This window comes from Pleurodeles waltl, chromosome 4_1 (assembly GCF_031143425.1).
Source record: "Pleurodeles waltl isolate 20211129_DDA chromosome 4_1, aPleWal1.hap1.20221129, whole genome shotgun sequence".
In the NCBI taxonomy this organism is placed as follows: Eukaryota; Metazoa; Chordata; class Amphibia; order Caudata; family Salamandridae; genus Pleurodeles; species Pleurodeles waltl.
This window is the reverse complement of record NC_090442.1, coordinates 588,190,726-588,213,753: the sequence shown is the minus strand read 5'-3', so window position 1 is coordinate 588,213,753 and position 23,028 is coordinate 588,190,726. Positions and strand designations below refer to the sequence as shown.

Here is a 23,028-nt window from a genome sequence, read left to right as displayed (position 1 = left end):
ATTCAGGCACTTTCACCCTGCACTCAGACACTTATCAACTTTAATACATGCACACTCACCCTGCACAGAGAGCACTCACACCATTCTCCCTGGACTCATACACTGCTCCCACACCTTTTACTATTAATCCCATAGGCAAAACCTAATGCATTTACCAATGCTTGTTCTTCATTGGCCTTCTTATTATTTTCACACAGACGTTACGTTGTTTCTTTCCACGCTGTAAGGGGCTTACTTAATTTTTTGGCGCGCAGTCTTGAGTCCTCACTGCGATGAAGAGATCTTTTTGATGCCCAGGGACTATGCGGGGAAATCCTGGGCATGCTGGGAGAAGTCTCAGGCGTTGTGTCGATCCGGGAGGGCGATGCATCAAATTGCCTGTCAAACCGCAGGTGCTGTGTCCATTTTCCACTCAGGGAATCTGCTGCGTCGTTCCGGCTCAGCTGTGAGTCAATCCAGTAGGGCAGTGCATCGAATTTTCGGTTGCAAAGCAGGAGCTGCGTCGAATTTCCAGTCGGGCTGCATCGTTCCGGTTCGGCTGTGCGGCTATTTCTCAGATGCAAGGCAGGCTGTGCATTGTTTCCGGCAGGCTGTGCGTCGATTCTTTTTGGTGCACAAGGAATTTTCTAAAGAGATAAAGTATTTTTGACCCTGAGACTTCAGAAAACAGGAGGCAAGCTCAATCCAACCCCTTGGAGAGCACTTCTCAGCAAAGTCAGAGAACAGCAGGGCAGCAGTCCTTCTCAGCAAAGCAGTCCAGATGAATCCTTTGGGCAGCCAGCTAGTTCCTCTTGACAGGTTGCAGGTTCATGTCCAGAAATGTCTGAGTTGGTGGGGTCAAAGCCCTCTTTTATATACCCAAAAATGCCTTTTGAAGTGGGGGAGACTTCAAAGAGTGGTTTTGAAGTGCACAAGTTCCCCTTTCAGTACAGGTCTGTCTACCAGGGTCCCAGTAGGGGGTTTGGCAGTTCATTGTGTGAGGATAGGCCAATAGCCTTTGAAATGTAAGTGTCAGGCCCTCCACCCCATCCAGCCCAGGAAAACCCATTCAGTATGCAGAGGAGTGCAGGTGTGACTGAGTGTCCTGTGTTTGTGGTTGTCTGGGTGAAATGCACAAGGACGCTGTTAACCAGCCCAGACGTTGATTGGAGACAGGCTGTAAGGCACAGATTTTAAGTGCAGAGAAATGCTCACTTTCTAAAAGTGGCATTTCTAAAATAGTAACATAAAATCCAACCTCACCAATAAGCTAGATTTTCTATTACCATTGTGGCCATACTAAATATGACCTGGTTACCCCTTTCTGATCAGAACCTACCACTCAAACAGTATGAGGGTAGTCCTAATGCCATCCGATGAAAAGAGCAGACCTCACAGTAGGGGAAAACAATTGTAGGAGTTTTCCACTACCAGGACATATAAAACACACATGTACATGTCCTGCCTTTTACTTGCATAGCGCCCTGCCCTATGGGTTACCTAAGGCCTACCTTAGGGGTGGTTTATATGTAGAAAAGGGGAGTTTAAGGCTTGGCAAGTACTTTTAAATGCAAAGTCGCAGTGGCACTACACACACAGGCCTTGCAGTGGCAGGCCTGAAACATGGTTAAGGGGCTACTTATGTGGGTGGCACAACCAGTGCTACAGGCCCACTAGCAGCATTCAATTTTCAGGCCCTGGGCACATGTAGTGCACTTTACTAGGGACTTACAAGTAAATCAAAGAGGCCACTTGGGCATGAACTAATGTTACCATGTTTCAGGAAGGGAACATTTGCACCTTGGCACTGGTTAGCAGTGCTAAAGTGTGCAGAGTCCTACAACCAGCAAAAACAGTGTCAGAAAAGTGGAAGGAGGCGGGCAGAAAGTTAGGGGATGACCACCCTAAGGCTGCCAGGTCTAACAGTGCCCATCTGTTATGACGAGCTGACCAAAATGTGCAGTGCTGCTATTGTCCAAACGAGCACCTTCATCTTTCATGTAACAGCTTTGGCTTGGCAGTTCTTATTGTTCTGATCACATCATCTGCCCTGTAACAGAGTCGTGGCTTCTTCAATGTTGGTCATCTTATAATGCCTACACAACGACGACAATACTTTCCTGCGTTGTACAGCTGTTTTGAGCAAAATAGCATAAAATGTTTTGCGTTTTCATCCCCGCCCCTTCAGAACAATCGCACAGCCTGTCTGCGTTCCCCTACAGGTCCCATTTTGTTTGTGGGAGCACATGGTGAGTGTGCCTAACCTAATGCAACCATACAGTGTACGGCGCAGTTCTAGTGCCATCTCAGTTAAATAGGATTCAAAACCTAGTTCCTTCTTTCATTTGATATGGCTATTCTAGTTTATTCTTTCAATAGCTATGTTACCACAAATTTATACGGTTGGGGTTACCCATAGTTCTATCAGCCCAGACTTCAACATTGTTTTGCTTACATGGTCACACAACTTGCATTTCCTGTGATGTGCCAGTTCTAAAACAGTGGAATAAGACTTTTTGTATGCACGTGCATAAATGTTCATCTGTAGCCTGATCAATATTATGACGGGTCGTAAACATATATGTCCGAGATGCAATTCAACCCTCAGTGCAGCTAGCAGGGTTCCCAGGCCCACTCTCAGGAGTGATCACAAGAATCAGTTTCCCTGTCTCTAAATTTCAGTGGTTTTGATTTACACCCTAGCTCTGCTTTCATTTTAAACCTGTAGGATAGCACTTAGGGCCAGAAGTAGGAAAATTGCAAATTGCGACTTGCAATTTGCGAGTCCTTCTGACTCGCAAATTGCAAGTCGCAATTTGCAATGCAGAACGGTGTCTCAGACACCGTCTGCGAGTCGGTATGGGGTCGCAGACACCCACCTCATTAATATTAATGAGGTGGGTCGCAAATTGCGGCCCCATACCGACTATAGGCACTCGCAAACATGGAGGCCTGCTGTAGTCAGCAGACCTCCATGTTCGTGACTGCTTTTAAATAAAGCAGTTTTTTTTTAATTTTAAGTGTAGCCCGTTTTCCTTAAAGGAAAACGACCTTCACTTAAAAAAAAAACCTAAACCTTTAGTTTCGGTATTTTTTCAGGGCAGGTAGTGGTCCCTTGGATTACTACCTGCCCTGAAAAAATAGTTTGGGGTCCATTCACAAAGGGGAAGGGGTCCCATCGGGACCCCTTCCAATTTGCGAGTGGGTTACCATCCACTTCAAGTGGATGGTAACTGCGACACCATTTGCGACCGCATATGCGGTCGCAAATGGTATTGCATACCACTCCGAATCGCAAATAGGAAGGGAACACCCCTTCCTATTTGCGATTCTGAAATGCATTCTGCGAGTCGGTCCCGACTCGCAATATGCATTTCTGAATAGGAAAATGCGATTTGCGAGTCGCAAACGGCAATTTTTGCCGTTTGCGACTCGCAAATGCTTTCCTACATCTGGCCCCTAGTGCGGTGCGGGGGACAGGCCGTGTAATTAATCTTATTCTAACTAAGTATTTTTATAATTTATAAACCAAATGGTTATCCAGAATGACTCATGAATGCTTGCCACATTTCTGTCCGGAAATATGGAAGTGGAAAATAATCATGTTTTTATTCTCTACACGTATTTTTATTATTAAAAATGACAGGAAGCATTAGAGAAAGAATAGTACCCATTAAAAAACTTTCACGTGACTTATTTGGTTTGTGCAGCTTTGTTACTTTTTCGGCTACTTTTTCATAAAAGTAGCTATTTGTGGTTTGAGAGTTCCTAATTCGCAGATGTTCAGCAATTTTCATCCTTTGACGTGGTCAGTACGTGTCAGTCCTATCCCGTTTATTAAGGAGATCTTTCTGATGTCAGTGAGCAACCTGTTAAAGATACTTGTACTCCACAGAATTACTCTTTTTTTTGCAGGCATTTAGACTCCGTCCTTGGGGGTCTAACGCGAAATTCTGCTGAAGGCACTGAATATTTCAAAATGCTTGTGGAAGTCTTTGCCTCTGAATTCCGAAGCGTAAAGAACATGCACCTTCGCAACTTTTACAGCATTGTCCCTCCACTGGTAAGTCCTTTCTCCCTTTAATCTATATAACAAACATGCATCTATGCTTTGTTACATGCTCTTGTGTGCAGATTTCTGTGGAATTCTGCTGTAGTCACTTATTGATAGAGAGACAATACCGTTTCTTTCTTGAAATATTGTCAACAGATTCACTTACTTGATAGACTTTCGCGGTATCACCTTGAGGAACCTGGATCATCTGCTGCGTTTTAAAAGCACGTTTTAAAGTCTCTTCAAAATATTGTAGCACAGATCTGTTTCTGCCAGTGGCGTTATACTGTCCCTTCCAGTACCATGTTTGTTTCACCTCCCGGTCACATCACAGGAGAATGCCTAGACTCACTGCCCTTTAACACGGGACTAAAGAATAGTGTTGCTGTGATTTCTCAATTTGTGTGAGACCTTTCAGTGTCTAATCTACTGTTTATGTAGTTTTTTTTTTTTTTTCAAAGACTCAAAGAGTCTTTGTTACTGAGGAATCTAGTTGTGATTTCTTTTTTTCATAACCGTCTCTCCTTAACCAAAGTTTAGCAATTTGATTAAAGTTTCTCGCTACTGTCGCTATAAACTTTCTAAGATCCACTAAAGACTCTGGAGCCAGCTGGTTGGCTTATTTAATAGTCAATTTTGTAATCATGAAAATGATGAAAATATTACAGGAATGTCAGAATGGCTATTCACATTTTTCAACTTTACAAAGCGTGCTGATATCAGTTTCTTTATGTGATTATGTCGGCACCAGAAGCATGGAGCCACATCAGAAGGCTGGAGGACCAGTGTGCAGATTCCAGGGGCCTGAAAGGACCTTATAAGGATGAAAAGCCCCGTTTACAGAACAGGAAGTATGGGAGAGTCGGTAAGGAATCTGCAGCTAGATAGAGTCTACAAGATAATGCATTACCAAAGTTAAATAACTTGTTTATTTGACAGAGACTTCTAGTCGCAGATTTCCTCCCTTAGAATAGATACCCAAGCAATTTCTCCCTGGAGGTGGGTCTGCGAACTGGTTCAGACGGAAAGGTCCTGGAGGAACAACAGTCCTAACACTAGTGTTAGGTAAATGTGTGCAAGGATGTTCTCATAGCAGCCTGACAGATATCCAGGATAGGAACTCCACGATCTAATGCAGTAGTCACAGTTTTGGCTGTGATGGAATTAGTGTGCAAGCCCTCTGAGGGTTGCTTTTTGGTGAATGCATAGCAGATCTTTATGCAGAGTAAAGTCCATCTGGCGATGGTCCACTTCTGCTCTGCCTTCTACTGCTTTGCTCCAATGACCCCAACAAATAGCTGATTATCCACCCTGTGTTTTTTGTGCAATCAGTTCAGAATGACAACCCTCTTTGGGTCCTAGTAGTGGAGTCTTTCTGCCTTATTGGAGGTGTAGATGGAGCAAAGAAGGTGGGCAGAATTATCTTTTGCCGACTTGGAAATATGTCAGAACCTTTGGGGAGAAGCTGGTGTATGTGAATGGAGGATAAACAGAAAGAGTCTGTATCTCTCTGACCCTCCTACCCGATGTGATGGGCACTAAGATGACTGTCTTGATGTCTTAGAGGGCAGCTATGCATGGGTTCAAAAGGGGAACACATAAATTAGGTTAAAACGTAATTGGTATTCCATTGGGGCATAACGAAAGGCTTCGGTGGAAACATGTGCTGACATCCTTTCAGAAAACATGTCAAAACAGAGGATTAGTAGGCAACCGCAAGAAAGCCAACATGACTGAAAGATGTGCTCAGAGGAAGTCCTTTCCAGGCAGAGGACAAAACGAACAGCAACACTTCAGACAAGGATGCACAAAGTGGGTCAACATGTTTTTCAGTGCACCAAGCCACAAATATGGATGCCTGGCTGCCAAGATGATTTCACACACTTTGGGAGAGAGATCTAATACTCTGAACTGCCGCCGGTCAATTTCTACACATGAAGGCTGAGCGTGCCCAGGTTCGGGTGTAGGACGGGACCCTTCCCTGTAGATATGATCCTGCCCTGTGGCAGCTTGATTGGGGTACCAAAGATCATGCTTAGGAGTTCAAGATACGATAATCGCCATGCCCAGTCCTGAATCATTAGGACTACTTGGGCCCTGTCTGTCTTGATCTTCTTCAGAACTCTGGGCAGATGGGGTATTGGTGGTAAGACATATAGGAGTCCCGAGTCCCACGCAAAATGAAATGCGTCTCTGAAAGCGAGCGCCGCCTTCGAAGCTCCAATGCACAGGAGTGCTGAAATTGCGTGTTCTTAGTGGTGGCGAATAGAGCTAACCAAGGTTCTCCACAGTCGCAGAAGAGACCTGCACCACCTCTTGATAAAGATGCCATTCATAATCTCTAAGGCATTGACAGCTGAGTTTGTCCTCTCCAAAATTCAGAGAGCCCGCTAGGTGTTGTACGACGGGGAAATACCCTGATGCTGTAACGTTGTCCAGAGACACAGGGCCTTCTAACACAGGGCCCATGACTCCCACTACCCCTGTTTGTTGCATTACAACAACTGTAGTGTTGTCTGCGAACACCTGAACAAGTCTTTCCTTGTTGTACAAGAGGAAGGCTTTCAATGCCAAGTGAATTGCTCTCAACTTCAAAAAGTTGATGCGGAGTCAAGGCTCTGCCAGAGAGAGAGTTTTCTGATCTCCAGCTTTCCCAGATGGTCATCCCAACCCAGAAGTGAATCATTTGTCACCACTGGGAGATCTGTGTGGTGAAGGGAGATGGATCTGCTGCTGACCCACTCACAGTTTGTCAGCCACCACTTGAGATCTTTCGCAGTGCCCTCTGCTATCTGCAGGAAGTCAAGAGATTGTTCTGGTGCTAACCCACTGGAGTTTCAGGTCCCACTACAGAGCTTGTAAATTCCGTCGGACATACTTCGCCAGCAGGAAGCAGGAGGCCATCAGGCCCAGTAGTCTCTGAGTGAATCTCACCCAAATCCTGGATTGAGGCTGAAACATCCGGATCATAGCCCGAATATCCTGTACTATCCACTCTGGAGGATAGGCGTGGAACTGCACTGTGTCCAGAATGGCTCTTGTAGGAAAGTGTCCCTTTTGGACATGGTCACCTCCAAGGTTAATTGTGTACAATTGGCACATACTCTTGTACCTCTGTAAGTCCCTAGTAAATGGTACCCTTGTTACCTAGGGCCTGGGTACTAGAGACGGTCCCTAAGGGCTGCAGCACTTATTGTGCCACGCTCAAGGACCGCCCTAAAAAACATGCACATCTGCCATCGCAGACTGCGTGTCATGGTGCAAGCCAAGAGGAAACACAACATGGGATACAAATTGTGTGCCATGCACCACTCACTGCATCTAGATATATGTAAGTCACCACTATAGCAGGTTTTACAGCCCTAAGGCAGGATCCATTATTTTTGATGTGAGGACCCATCTGCATGAGCAGATATGCCCCTGTGATGTCTAGCTCAATTACTAGGTGTTGCAAGTTAACAGGGAAGCCATCTTAAGGTTTGTACTGGGCACTCATCATCACGAGTTCCCCAGCTACATAATAGCTTCACTGAAACCTATGGTGTGTGGTGTTAAACACCTCAACTTAATAAATCCAGAATGATGCCAGTGTTGGATTTATTCTGACGTGCATCCAGAGGACACCTTAGAGGTGCCCCCTGAAACATGTCAGAAGTCTGCCTTTCGAGGCTTCGGAAGGGGTGGGGTACCACACCACCCTCAAATCAGCCACCATCCTCCATTATCTCAGCATCCAGTGTGAGGACGAAGTTATGGTACCTTTAAACCCAGATCGTCTAGCCAGAGGTCGGCAACCACCCAGCCCCCCTCCTCCGCAGCGCCCAAGTCCTCCTAGTGTGATTCTGCAAGACCACGTGCGTCCAGTTAAAGGAAGGATTCACTTTCATTTCCCACACTGGAGGTCCATAACATCGAACAAATAGGTCTTGCAGATCATACAGAAGGGCTTTTCCCTCCACTTCCAGTGTTTCCCTCCCTCTATGCCTCTTTTAAAAGAACGACTGATGGAGAATCACTTAATTTTGCTCCGCATGGAAGTTATTGCTCTCTTGGAATATAGAAAGGGTCTCAATGTCAGAAGTAGGCAGCGGTTGTTATTCCCACTACTTTCTGATTCTGAAAAAAGAACAAGATTCTTCGCCCCATTCTGGATTTGTGGGGCATCAATCTCTTCCTCAAAAAGGAGACATTCAAGATGCTTACTCTTGCTCAGGTCTTTTCTGCCCTAGACCAAGGAGACTGGATGGTAGCGTTGGACTTGCAGGATGCGTATTTTCCCATCCTCATCCTGCCCGCCCACAAGCGTTACTTGCGGTTCAAGGTGGGTCACAAGCACTTTCAGTTTACAGTGCTCCCCTTCGGTCTCACCAGTGCCCCTCGGGTGTTCACCAAGGTGATGGTGGAGGAAGCAGCTCATCTGCGCAGGTTGGGGGTTTTAGTCCCCCTTTAGACTACAGTGGACCTCCTGCATTCGCTGGGGTTCACTATAAACATGCCATAGTCACACCTGACTCCCTCGCAGAATCTCCCTTTCATCAGAGCCGTTCTGGACAGAGTGCTGTTTCGGGCCTATCCTCCTGAGCAGCGAGTCCAGGATATTCAGGTTATGATACCAATGTTTTGGCCTCTATCCCCGATTTCGGTGAGACAGACTCTGAGGCTGTTAGTACTCATGGCCTCCTCCATCCTGTTAGTCAAGCATGCCAGTTGGCATATGAGGGCTCTGCAGTGGGACTGGAAGTTCCAGTGGGTGTATCACCAGGGGAATCTTACCAACACTTTTCAGGTCTCGGAGGGAACTGCAAAAGATCTGCACTGGTGGTTAGTGAACTGCGATTGGGTCAGAGGCAGTCTCCTCTCCCTTCCCCAGCCAGATCTCACAGTAGTAACAGATGCGTCACTTCTGGGATGGGGCGGCCATCTGGGAGAGGTGGAGATCAGAGGTGTCTGGTCTCTGGCGGAATCCGGACTCCATATCAACTTACTGGCGCTCCGGGCGATTCAACTGCATTGAAAGCATTTCTTCCTATTGTAAAAGGGAAGATAGTGCAGGATTCACGGACAACACCACTGCAATGTGGTACTGCAACAAGCAGGGTGGTGTGGGTTGTGGACCCTTTGTCAAGAGGCTCTGCATCTCTGGACATGGCTGGAACAGCAGGGCATAACCCTGGTGGTTCAACACCTGGCAGGTTCCCTGAATGCCAGGGCGGACAAACTCAGCCGTCGGTGCCAAGCGGATTGTGAATGGTATCTCCACCCGGAGTTGGCGCAAGGACTCTTTCAGCAATGGGGAGAGCCTTAGTTAGATCTCTTCGCTTCCGCAGAGAACGCACAATGTTAGCAGTATTGCGTGTTGGAGTTTTCAAGACAGCCATTGCTCTGTGACGCTTTTCGTTGCACGTGGAATTCAGACCTCCTGTATGCTTTTCCGCCCATATCACTTCTGCCCAGAGCTATAAAGAACGACTGGGCCCAAGTAATCTTAGTGGCTCCGGATTGGGCACAGAGAGTCTGGTATCCCAAGCTTCTGAAATTGAGCATCGATCCTCCAATCAGGCTGCCTCTTCGGGAGGATCTTCTGTCGCAGCAGCAAGGGAGGGTTCTCCACCCGAACCTGTCATGCGTGGAGATTGAGCGGCGGCTCTTGATGGCTTTTGACCTTCCTCCTGAAGTCTGTAAAGTTATTTTGGCAGCCAGGCGTCCCTCCACTTAAATGATATACACCTGCCGTTTGAATTGCTTTTTATAATAGTGTACAGAAAAGTCTATTGATCTTCTTTCTGCTTCTTTTTCTGATATCCTTCTCTTTATACTATCTCTCGCCCAGCAGGGTTCTGCCTTGGGTACTCTCAAGGGCTAAGTTTATGCATTATCGGCATTCCTTCGGCTGCCTGATCAGCCTTCACTTTTCAAATCTCCCATTGTACATAGATTCCCCAAAGGGCTTGTACATATGTTTCCCCCTACGCCCTTTGTTATGTCCCAGTGGGACTTAAATCTGGTCCTCACATTTATTATGTGTGTTCCCTTCGAACCCTTACACAACTGTCTCCTCCGGCTGCTCACCATCAAGACAGCCTTCTTAGTGGCAATAACATCTGCCAGGAGGGTGAGTGAGATGCAGGCTCCTTCATCCAAGCCACCGTATCTCAACATATTTCCAGACACAGTGGTTCTCAGAATTCGTGCCTCTTTCCTCCCGAAGGTGGTGACCCCATTTCATCCGGGTCAGAACATAACCTGACTTACCTTCTTTGCTCCACGCATCCCTCTAAAGAAGAGGAGCGACTCCACCGGCTGGACCCAAAAAGCGGCGTACCAGTCCTGGATATCTGTGAGGCAGCAACGTGGGCATCCTTGCACACATTTGCAAAATATTACTGCCTGGACAATCAGGTTTGGAGGGACGGACACTTTGCTCGTTCAGTCCTACAGGACTTTTTAGTGTAAAGGAGATTTATCCACAGCCCACCGCCAGGAGGTTATGGCTTGGTTATCTATTCAAAGGTAAGGAATCTGCAACTATAAGTCACTATTAGATGAACATGTTACTTACCTTCGGTAACGCATTAGTAGAGTAGAGACTCTATATAGCTGCAGATTTCTTACACCCACACATGCCTCCTCACTCTGCGGATATGTCTAGTAGGGTAAGGGTTTGTCCCTTTCAGGGCCCTACTTTTGCACAGACAAACTGTTGGTTGTGTTCATGGCTCTGCGCTTCTGGTGTGGAAGTTCATGGGTAAAAGAACTGATGTACGTGCACCAGGGTGATGCCTTTATAGACAACTGTGACGTCACAGATGGTTCCAACGATGCTGATGAAACCAAGTGGAGCCGATCTACACACACGGATCCAAACAATGCCACCCGACTGCGTGCAGGGTACTGCTCAGCAAACAATTTCAGATTCGAAGCTGATGCCAGGGAATTCAAAGCTAAAGAATCTGCAGCTAGATAGAGTCTCTACCAGATAATGTGTTACTAAAGGTAAGTAACTTGTTAATTCAGTACACTGCATAGATAGCCAGCTTCCTGCAGCTCTGATGAAAGGGGGCATCCGAGAGGGAGTCTGGGGTGACTTTGGCACATTTATAGAGAACCCCAGCAAATTCAGATCATATACTGTAGTCTGGAGATAGGTGACAACTGCCTGAAGCAAGCTTCCTCTTCAACAGCCAGTATTCAACATAGGGGAAGAATGGAACCCCTGACCTCAACAGATTGGGCTGCAACCACCTCCATCAAATTCGTGAACACCGGAGGGGCACTCATGGGCCAAAGGGTAGCACAAGGAACTGAAAGTGCTTGTGGCCTGCCACGAACTGCAGTTATCGTCTGTGAGCAGGCAGGTTGGGGATGTAGAAGTAAGCATCCTGTAAGTCCAACACTACCATCCTGTCTCCAGAATCAAGGGGAGACAGAGCCTGAGCTAATGTGAGCATTTTTAATTTCTCCTTTTTTCAGGAAGTAGTTGAGGGGGTGCAGGTCTAGAATGGGACGGAGGCCTCTGTTCTTCTTTGGCACCAAGAAGCAGTGGGCATAGCAATCACAACCTACTTCTGATGTAGGACCCTCTCTATGGCTTCTCAAACTCAAATGGTATGCACTTCCTTACGCATTAGGGAGTGATGGTCCTCCATCAGCCTATTTGAGGACCGTGGCAGTGGAGTTTCTGTAAATGTTAGGGTGTATCCCCTTCAAACAATTTGGGTCACTCACATGCCTAAAGTTATAGCTTGCCATTGGGGCTTGTGGTGCCCGATACTGCCTCCTTATGGGTGCCTATATTGGCATACTATGGGGGTTCGTAGGCTGCATCTTCTGGGGCATGGTGAACTGGGCAAGTCTCTTGCCTTGAATCCCATGAGGCTTGTAGGAGCTGTGTCTGCTGCCACAAAAGTACTGGAGAGTCTACTGGCCATGGTGCCTCGGTGGAAGAGGATGGGGCTGGTAGCCTCTACTATACATATAGGAGTGGAAGGAAGAATGTTGCTAGCATGGGGGTCCTTGGTGAGCACTAACTACTGGACCGAGGCCCTACTCTCCTAAAAGCACTGAATCAGACTTGACTCCAAACAGGCGAGTGCTGTCAAAGGGCATGTCAATAAGGAATACCTGGACATCTCCGAGAAGCTAGTCAGTCTCAGCCAGGCGTGGTGGTTGAGCACCACCAGTGAAGCAATAGCTCTGCCCAACATGTCTGTCCTATCCTGTCTGCATCATATTGTGAACTTTGCAGCATCCCTTCCATCTGCGGTAGCTTGGGTCAGGGTGTCTCGGGCCTCCTCTGAGACCATGGGCAACACTTAAGCGACCCACACTGTGTTTCTGTACTGGGCCAAGAGGCATTTAGTGTTCACTGACCGAGGTGCACGGCTAGTAGGTGGAAGATAAAATCCTCTTAAAAGTATCCAGCCTCTTGGTTTGCCTGTCTGGTGGAGTGGTAGGGAACCCTCTAGGATGAGCTTTGGATGTTGAGACCTGCACCACTAGGCTCTTAAGGATTAGGGTTCTGGGTGAGGAAAGCTTGACCCACAGGAGCAGGCGCTTGTGCAGACTTGCCCAAGCCACAAACAGGACATCAGTAAGGGCTTCATTGAAGGTGATGAGGTGTTCTGTGTGGGATACCCCAGGTTGAAGGACCTCCGTCATGACATTGGCCTTGATCTCCACCTAGGGCAGAGTAAGATCTAGTACCTCAGCCACCCTCCCCACCACCAGAGCAGTTGAGGCCCCTTCCTTCATAGCCACAATAGTAGGAGAGGCCAGGCCTGTGTCTGGTGAAGTGTCCAGAACACTAGCATCAGCCAGGGTCCTCTTACCAGTTCTCTTCGGCCAATTCGAAGGGAGTAAGGGTAGCCAAAGGGATCCTCAGATCCACACCAGTCAAATTGCTCACAGGGTCTGTCAGGAAAGGAAGGTACTGTCTCCATCCCGGAAGGTCAATGTCTTATCAACACCGGTGTCGATGTTGAATGGCGCTGACCTGGGTCTGTATCAGAGTCCAGAATTATGATGGGTTCAGCGCCGCTGAATAGTGTCGGCCACACCAGGAACAGCACCACAAGACTGAACCCCAGCAAAGATCATTGATTCGCGACTGGAGTCTGTCTAATCCAGGAGTGGACCCGAGGACCCAACTGGTGCTAAGGGCAAACCCACAGCAGAGACCCAGTCGGGGCACCTCCCATACATGTTGGGACCAGACACACTCCAGTGTGGTCCATATGGCCAAATATGAGGTTCATAGCCTCATAAAACTGTTTGAGTTGGGCAAGGGTTGCTCTGGCTTGAGGGAATTGAGAAGCAAACGCAGGCTCTGCGGGAGAGGTTTGAGAGCTGCTTCAAGAATTGAGGCGCTTTCCTGCACTTTGTCCAAAGACTTGGCATGATGCGGCAAAGTAGAAGAGTTCTTTGACTTCTTGGACTTCTTTTTGTAGGACTTACCGGATGATGTTTTGGACTTCAGTGATGATTGGTGGGATCAACTCTGAGAGCCGACTGGGACCTGGAGTGATATGGAGTCATCTGGTGTCGAGCGGCCAGGACCTTCTTGGCTCGCTCCCAGGTTGCTTTGGTGTTCATAGTACCAGAGCCGGGTAGGCCCTGGATTTGAGGTCCAGCTCCAGGCACCACAAACAAACCAGGTGGGGGGTGTCTGCCCTGACATTTACCTGTTACAGGCTCCACATGGTTTGAAGCCTATAGGATTGTTAGGAAGACACCCCTAGGTCACACTAGGCATGGAAAGAAAGAAACTGCTGTCAGCTTGGGGTTGGCACCTATACAGGCATGATGCACGTCGCATCTGGTGCAGACGACTACTACACAAAGCCGATCAAGAGCACTTACCGGCGTGCAGAGGTACTGCTCAAGATTTTCTGTATCCATTGTGACATCTGGGGAATATCCTATGGTAAGTATTATGTTGGTGCAAGTCTCTATCAGATATTATGTCAGTATTGAAAATTAACCTTGAATAGCCCACAGTAGCATTAAGTATCCAGTTTTGCACTGGTAGGATGTTTTGCATCTCTGTCAGATATTAGTTGGCCAACAGAGACTCTAAGTGATATAAGTGCAATTAGAGAATTGTGATAATCATTCTGGATGGTATGTTTGATGAGATTGCAGTGTATGTACCTGGTGGGCTAAAAATGTATTAAACACAATAATCATTGTTAAATTAAGAGCCTATCTTGAGTTTAATTTTCTTCACTTAGAACATTTTCATAATTTAACTGAAGGTGCTTACCTTTCTCCAGAAATTGGAACATTCATCTTCTTCTGTTAAGTTAGTGGCATATAATTTATTGACAAAAATGAAAGCTGCCCAGACAGTCCCTCATAAAACCATTATTATCTCGTACATTTTCAGTGCTAATATGCTTAACTATGTCAGACCAGCATCACTCCAATTGCCTCAAATTTAATCAAGCCTCAAGTACACAACTATACTATAGACTATATGGTCTGATAACCAAATACCGACCCTGATCTGTTCTCCATAGCTAATGTCCAGGAGACACGCTTCACAAATCTGAACATCTGTAGTGGAATGCTTTTTGCAAACAGATTTCCATTCACCATCCAGAACTGGAGCTACTCTCATTCATAAAGTAGAGACATTGGGGTGAAGCCTGCATATTTCTTCTCCTTTACCTCTGTCTTGGATTTGACATAATCACAAAACACTCATCCACAACTTTACACTTATTAACTAATTCATTTGATTATTTAGGTGCAAGATGCCATAAGGAAGCTGATTTGAAAGTGCAATGTCATGACAGAATGAAAGACGTGAAGTACCATTATAGGATGCTGTTCTCTATGTAGTGCACTAAAATGAAGTACACCGCGCAGAGAGTCCAGTGGATCCCCAATTGGTATTGCAGAGGCAAAAGTAGATAGGACTAATGATCTATTTGTGATGGTGTGGGTGAGCAGTTATGCTTATCAGAGGGTAGTGCTAAGCATTTGTTGTACTCCGAGACAATCAATGAGACACACGCCCAAAGAATAAATCTGAGGCATATTTAGAAAAATACAATTTATTTTTATAGATGTTTTAAACTCAAGAACTTCCTAATAAGGTAAGTAGATTTTCGAGCATAAATACTTTGCAGTTTCAGAAATCAACACATAGGGCCTGATTACATGTTCGGTAGATGGGAAGACCTGTTCGCCGAACTTCCGATGAGGAGGTTGCTGCCTTACTGCCGACCTCCCCGCCAGAACTATTATGGCTTTCCTGCTGAGATGACGGTCCCGAAACTAGGTTTCCATCTGTCAGTCCAGATGGAAAGTGGCAGCAGAATTGTCGCCGACTCATAATTAAGCCGGCGGCAGTGCTGCCACCTGCAAGGTGCACCAGCACGCTTGCAACACTCACTGTCTGCACAGCAGACGGTGCTCGGCAGGGGGACCCCTGCTCTGCCCATACAAAGTTTATGGGCAGTGCAGGGACCCCCCTGCGGCTCCTGCACCACCTGTTCTCCACCAGCCTTTTCATGGCGGTTTCATGCTGGCGGAGAATCAGGTCATAAACAGGAGGGCTGGCTGACGTCAGCGCCGCCCTGGCTGATTCAGACCTTTTCCACTGCCATCCTGTCTGGATCGAACGTCCCGGTGGACATGGCAGTAGGTTGCTGGGGCTGCCTGCCAACCTGGTAATGTGGAGGTTAGATCGCCACAACTTCAGTGGTCTGACAGCCACTCCAAGTGTGGCAGTCCGAGGGCTGCCACACTTGTAATCAGACCCTTAGTGAAATTTTTCAGTTCAGCAATGTTAACCTATGGAAGGAAAACAAGAATGCAGTTTTGCAGATAAGTACACTAATTCCAAATTTAGTTTTCGGGGACCTAGGTCAGCACCAGGCAAGGTTCAAATCAGTACCAAGAGTGCACCAACAGCGAAACATGGGAGGGTAGGTGCAAAGGTCAAATTCAGAGTTAGGTTCCCTATGTTAAGCAATGGACACTGGAGACTCAGAATCACTGGGGAACCTTCACAGGACCGGTGGGCCACTTTGACTCAGGCCATGGGCGTCGGGTGAAGAGGTAGGTCCTGAAGTGGTTTCGCAGTTTCTCAGGGCAGAATTTTTTTCTTTTAAAGTTGGTTTCTTTTGAACAGGCCCACTGTTCTTGGGAGATCTCGATCCTTGTCGAAGGGAAGCAGTCCTCCCAAAGTTTTGGAGGTCACTGGGCAGCAGAACAGGTCATCTTTTGGCGCAGGATCGTCAAGGGCTGCAGACAGACCGGTAGGGCTGGGGCCAAGTCAGTTGGTGTCTGTAGTCTTCTCTGTAGTATCCAGCTATTCTTAGGTCATCAGGAATCCGAGTTCTAGAGTTCAGGGGTACCACCTAAGTACTGAATTTAGGGGCATTACAGGTAGTAGCCAATGGGCTACTCACTTTTAGGGTGACTACACCCTTTTTATAACTACTTTAGTTGGGAAGTGGGCATAACCTTAACCCTAGTGGCCTAATTCCTTCCAAACAAGATGGAGGAATTTAAAAAGTAGTGTCCACTTTAGCTCTTCCACCTTAGGGGTGGGACTGACACGAAGTGGGCACTCCTCCTAAGTTAACTAGCCAAAGTGGGGCCAGGACAGGGCAGTTGGTCATCTCCACCATCTGGAGAGACCGGGTCGCATTACAAAGGCATCAAGGCCTTTGAAGCTCCCCACCCTGGAATGTCCATGAGAGCATGGCTCTCACCTCAGGGGGGCAGAACTCTGTTTAAGGTGGCTGCACTGGTTTTGACCAGTCAGTGTCTACGATAGGAGTTGGTAGGTTTTCATGGGGCACCTCTAAGGTGCCCTCTGAGTGCATGTATTATTAAATCCATCACTGGATTCAGTGAGGGTTTAATAATATGAGATGTTTGATACCAAACATCCCTGTCTTTCGTGAAGCCATCGTGTAGCTGGGGAACTCATAATGACTAATGTCCAGCACATGTAGTTAAAATGGCATCCCTGTTCACACTGTGTCTGAGAATCGACAAAGACATAGCAGGGACATATCTGCACATGCAGCTATGCCCTCACATGTAATATAATGCACCCTGAATTTAGGGCTGGAAGACCTGCCAGAGAGGTGACTTACATATATTGCATGCAGAGTAAAGAGAACAGGGCATACAGGCTGTGTGCCATGTCATGTTTTCATTTTAGTTCTGCACCAAGACACCCAGCCTGCGAAATCGGCACTGTGTGCACTTAGTGAGAGGGCCCCTGAGGGTAGCACAATCTGTGCTGCAGCCCCCAGGGGCCTTCCTTTAGAACCTTATGACCTAGGTACCAGGGGTACTATTTACTAGTGACTTACAGTGGTAGCTAGAGGTCTGCCAAAGGGGAAAAACGACTGTGGGAAAGAGATCTGCCACTGGGTGCCTGTTTAGCAGGGACCCAGTGCACTTTCAGTTGAAATGGCACCAGAAAGCAGGCAAAAAGTGAGGGGGTGACCATGTCAAAAGAGGCACTTTCCTATAACCATTGTAGGCTGTGGGTCTGAACTGGTTCTGCAGTTGTTCATGTCATTTTTATCAAGTGCCAGTCAAATGCCTAAGACGGCTATTGCCTCAGCATCCTTAGCCATAATAGACTTTGTTGAACCATCTAATCTTTTAACAGCACATCGCACCACGTTCGATGAGGCCTCCTACCAACAGATGCTATCTATTTGTTGAATTATTTATTGGCTTCTACTTACGAAAGTTGAACTTAGTCTCCCACTGTTTGTATCTCTACACACGTATTCTGAATGTACACAAAGGTGGCATATGGCACTTCATAAAAAAAACTCAAAGCAAGTAACTGTCACCTGTCAAGACAATTTGCGAACCATCCTCCCTGGGATTATTAGTCCTCTTTGTGGGATTCTGCCACTGCTTTGCTACCCAATCAGATTACCAGGGTTTCCTAGTATTGTTTGCAATGGTGTCTGTGATGGCCTTTCAGCCGTGCATATGCATTTCATTTCATTTAAAGCATATCCTTTTCCTAACAGGGTCCGATTGCAGGTGACATTCTCAGCATATGTGGCATTGCAGTAGTTTGTTGGTGCATGAATGAATAGAAGTAGTCATTCATATACATTTTGGCGGGCAACCCCAAGTGCAGTGGATTGCCCTCTGATGTGCCCATCCTTACGTAACTGATGACCTCGGAAAGTTCCAGAAAGGTCTTGTCTAAGCTGCATTGCACATTTAACTAAGTATGCTGTGACTTGCTACAACACTCTCTCTCTGCACTCCTAGCACTATGCCACTGGTGATATAAATGCTATATAGCAAAAATAAATAAAATAAATAATTTCACCCTCAATGTGGAACAGCATACCTGATGTAGTATGTTACGTTAGATACCTAATTCCTGATTACGTGTAGCCCATATAATATAGGACAAAAACAAAAATATAGACACTTTGAGTTTTATTGGTCATGACTTCCACTACATTCTCTTAGATATGCTTTCATCTAAGAAATAAGACAGACGCAGAAACTGGTAGTGTGCAGGTTGTCACTGCAGTAGATTAATCTTTTAATTACTCTTCAGATTAATTATTAAGACTCTTCAGTCTTCTGTACAGTTGGCAGCCAAAGCCATCAATAACCTCTCCTAAGAGTCACTCTTCTTTCAGTGTGTTTTTTTATTTACTGGAAGGTGACTCAGTAGATTGCAATTTCCTGAGATGCTGTCCTTTCAGAGAAGGCTTTGACAGAGATATTATTTAACAAGTTTTCAAGGGTGCTTTCATGTCTTCTTGTTGGTGACTAGGTTGGGCATGGAAGAAAAATGTGCATGGGAAATAAGATTCATAGTTCAATGTGGTATGGATCCAAAAGTCCTCCATGCATCTTCTTCAGTTGCCCAAGCCTGCTGTATCTCATTATATGATAATATGGTGATGTGTGATTTATGTTTGACAGAAAGAGTTTTTTCTTACTCTTCTCGATTCTGAAAGTGAGCTTCCTATGGAAAAAGAAAAACTTAGTAAAGTATTGGATTCATACTGTATCTTTTCAAAATGTGGAAGGATTGAAATAAAGCAGGTTTCTGGAGATCTTGCGCTTATCTACACCTTATTAGTTTGACAACTTGTGGGTAGTTTTAACTGACACAAAAGTTTAAACTGAACAAAATAGGTTATTTAGTTCTGTATCCTGTTGCCAAACTGCTCTTGGTTGCAGCATTGAACACTACCTCAGAAGAAATGGTTAGACAAAGAAAATATATACAAGACATAATTACAGAAGTCAATCTGCAACATTAAAAGGAATTGGACACCAGTTGCAGCTCTGTCGCAGGAATTAGAGTTTAGATGGAACACTGAGAAATCATATGTTAGGGGCAGGATTTGATACATTATTTTATATAAAGTCCAGTATGTAGCAGTAGGTCCAAGGTGGAGCCCAAGCACTTGACCGGTAACAATTATAGTTAAGGATAGCATTATTTAAAATAGATTAATTGTACCAATCCTGGACTAGAAGCCTGTTGTTTTTGGCTAGAAGGAGACATTCTGTTTTGGAGACATTTCAATAAAGCAAGCATGGACTGCACCTGCTAAATCTGGTGGCTGATAGGAGAGAGGGACTATGCCTGCTTTGTCCTGCTCTAGGAGAAGTTGCCTCTAGAGCCCAGTCAAAGACAAGAGACTCCAAGGATCAGTAAGATGGACTCCTATTCACAGCACAGAGACACAACAGGTGAGAAGCCTGCTAGGGCAAGTTGGTAGCCCAAAGTCTTCAACCCTCTGCCAGTCGCTGCCGTGGAGCACCATGGACCAGGACCCGACTCATAAAGTTGCATCAGAGTTCGCTGAGCCCGGGAGTGTCATCAAAGTGCCGCTGGGACTCACAGAGGACGAGTTAACGACCCAGAAAGGATTGGTGTGTGACCGCGATACTGAGCGACCGGTAGTCTAGTGGCGATTGGGCTTTTGCCAAAACCAAGAGAACTTCAAGGGATGTCGACCATGTGATCAGGACCGCCTCACCCCTAGACAGCAAGACCTCTGCGATCACATCCACAGCATCCTTAGATTATCTTCACCATCCTTCATCCCTTGTATATGGAACAATTCCATAGGAAAGCCATGCAAAGGATAAATGCGCCTGGAACAGGCTGAAGACCACTTCACCGGATGATGTAACTATTTCTAAGGACCTGTCTGGTCCCCCTGACTGGCTCCTTACAGGAGTTAATCACCTAAAGTGACTTTTAGTGTCTGCATTATAGCAATCCTAAACCTCATGGTGCAAAAGTTTCCAAATGTCAAATTCGTTGAAGTTGCAGTTGGGTGAAATAACTTGATTTACTAAATTTTTTATTATCTGCATCTCTGGAACTCTCTCATTGTGGTGTCTGAAAATACATAATAATACAGTCTATTTTGATAAATTAGTGTCAGATTTCTTTGGTGTCTGTTTGATTTCTTCAATTGTTTTGGTGCTGTTTAAATGCTTTACACGTGTTCCTTTGTTTATGCCTTGCTGCTCAGAGCCACAGCTACCCAGGGTTGAACTGAAGATTTGTAAAACAAAACCTAAGGATTAAAGGGGTTTATAAGTGTATTACTAGAGAGAGATGGGTTCTGGTTGCAGTACACCCCCACCAAACACACATACTTTCTGGCTGCTTTTTAGATGCAACTCTGACTGAAGTGCACTGGGTTCCTTCTAACCAGGTCCACAGTGGCAGTGTTCCTTCCCTAAAACAAGACACCTGGTCAATTGATCCCCAAGTGACCAGACTCTTCAGTCCTCTGTAAATCCTAAGTAAATGCCCTTGTACCCAGGGCATGAGTGCTGAAAAGAACCCCTCAGAGCTGCAACACAACTTGTGTCACTCTGAAGGGCCCAGCAACAACCTTATGCAGACTGCCATTGCAGGCTGCGTGTCTTGGTGCAGACAAAAGTGAAAACACGACATGACGCACAGCCTATGTGCTATGTCCCCTAAACACTGCATGTAATGTATGTAAGTCACCCCTCTAGCAGGCCTTACAGCCCTAATGCAGGATGCATTATATTACACATGAGGGCATATCTGCATCAGCAGATATGCCCCTGCTATGTATTTGTCGATTCTCAGAAATAGTAAGTGACCAGGGAAGCCATTTTAAGTGCATGTGCTGGACAATGGTCACTACGAGTTTCCCAGCTGCATGATGGCCTCTCTGAACATAGGGATGTTTGGTATCAAACATCTCAGATTATAAATGTTCACTGATGCCAGTGATGGATTTATTAATAACGGCACCCAGAGGGCACCTTAGAGATGCCCCCTGAAAACCTACCACCTACTAGTGGGTTGTCTGACTGGTCCTGACCAGTTCATCCACCTTGGACGAATTCATCCACCTAAGACATGGTTCTGTCCCTCCAAGATGAGAGCCAGCGTTCTCGAGAGCAAGAGACAAAAGCCTGCACTGTGTGGGGGTGCTATCACCTCACCCAGGCAGGATGCGCATTCGAGGGCAGGGAGCTTCAAATGCCTAACTGCCTTTGTAAAGACACCCAGGTATGCCCAGATAGTGGAGATGACCGACCCACCTGCCCCTGTCCTGACTCCACTTTTGGCAGCAGCACAGGTGGGAAAATTAGGCAAATTAGAAGGTGTGTCCACTTTATGCCAGTCCCACTACTAAGGTGGACGAGATGAAGTGGAAACCACTTTTAAAATTCCTCCATCTTGTTTGGAAGGAATTAGGCCAGTAGGGTTGGGGTTATGCCCACTTCCCAGCTGAAGTGGTCATAAAAAGGGTGTAGTCACCCTAAAGGTGGGCAGCCCATTGTCTATTGCCTCGCACTCCTACATTTAGTATTTATGTGTCATCCCTGAACTCTAGAACTCAGATCCTGTGACCTAAGAATCAAAGGTCAAAGAAGAGGAAAAGAAGACGCAGCTAACTTGGAACCAGCACCACCGGCCTGCCTGCTGACTTTGATGGGCTCTGTCAAAAAACATGACTCGTCCTGCAGCTGAGCCTCCAAGAAACCCAGGAGGACTGCCTGCCTTCCATAATGACTCAGGACTCCAGTGAGCAGTGGCTCTGCTTTCAACAAAGTCTCAAGAAAGGACACTGCAGCCTACGGAACCGCAAGGGCCTGACACCCAAAGTGACCTCTGCACCCGATGTCCACGACCTGGGGTGAAGCCAATCAATGGTGCCAGCAAGGTTCCTCAGCTGTTCAGAGTCTGAGTCCAGTGTGGTGTTACCCATCTTGGACCTCCCCCAAGTCGCCTGCAGCCCGTGCACGCAGGCCCCCTCTCCCACAGCCTTGTGTTGAGAGAAAACCCAACACCTCCAGCAACCACTGCACCCGTCGCCCCTGATCCCATCTGAGATGGGTCACTAGTGCCAATGACATCTCCAGGCTCCCCTGCGCTCGAGTCCACCCTGGTTCCCCCCCAGATGGATTCCCCGACAAGACCTGCAGCATCAACATGCAGGATTCCCTGACCACAAGTGCTCCCGGACTAAGAAACCCAATGCCTAAGGACCCCCTGCATCTGTTGCCCCTGGGCCCTGAAGAAAGGGCCCAAAGATGCACCTACATCCGAGTACCCCAAGTATACAACCTACCTGTTTGTTGTCCGCAACTGGCTTCCTCGCCAGAGCCTGCAGCGCATCTTCACGAGGACCAAACACCCATAGGAAACCACTGGGCACCTGACGCCTTACTTCACCACTGCAGCTGTAAGAGGCTGGCCCTCTATGTAGTGTAGAAAATCGAGCACACTATGCAGAGGGTCCGAGCAACCACACGTTGGTTTCCAAAGGTAAAAAATTAGACCACCTAATGCTCTAATATGTAAGGTAGCTGGTCGAGCAGTTAGGCTAATCCAGGAGATGTGCTAAGTATTTGCTGTACTCACAAATCCAATTATGCACCACACACACTCGATGAATAACTCGAGACCAGATTTTATAAAAATACTTAAGACTTTTATATTTTAAGACCAAGATCTTTAGAAC

General features: G+C 46.5%; 1 protein-coding gene across 1 annotated transcript in view; it reads left to right on the top strand.

Moving 5' to 3' along the window:
• The window catches only part of WASHC4 (WASH complex subunit 4), a 923,504-nt gene that overhangs the window by 700,982 nt on the left and 199,494 nt on the right, over nucleotides 1–23,028 (top strand). Inside the window, exon 29 of the mRNA XM_069228973.1 lies at nucleotides 3,895–4,042. Coding sequence (XP_069085074.1) covers nucleotides 3,895–4,042 — 148 coding nt within the window. The remainder of the gene's footprint in view (nucleotides 1–3,894; nucleotides 4,043–23,028) is intronic.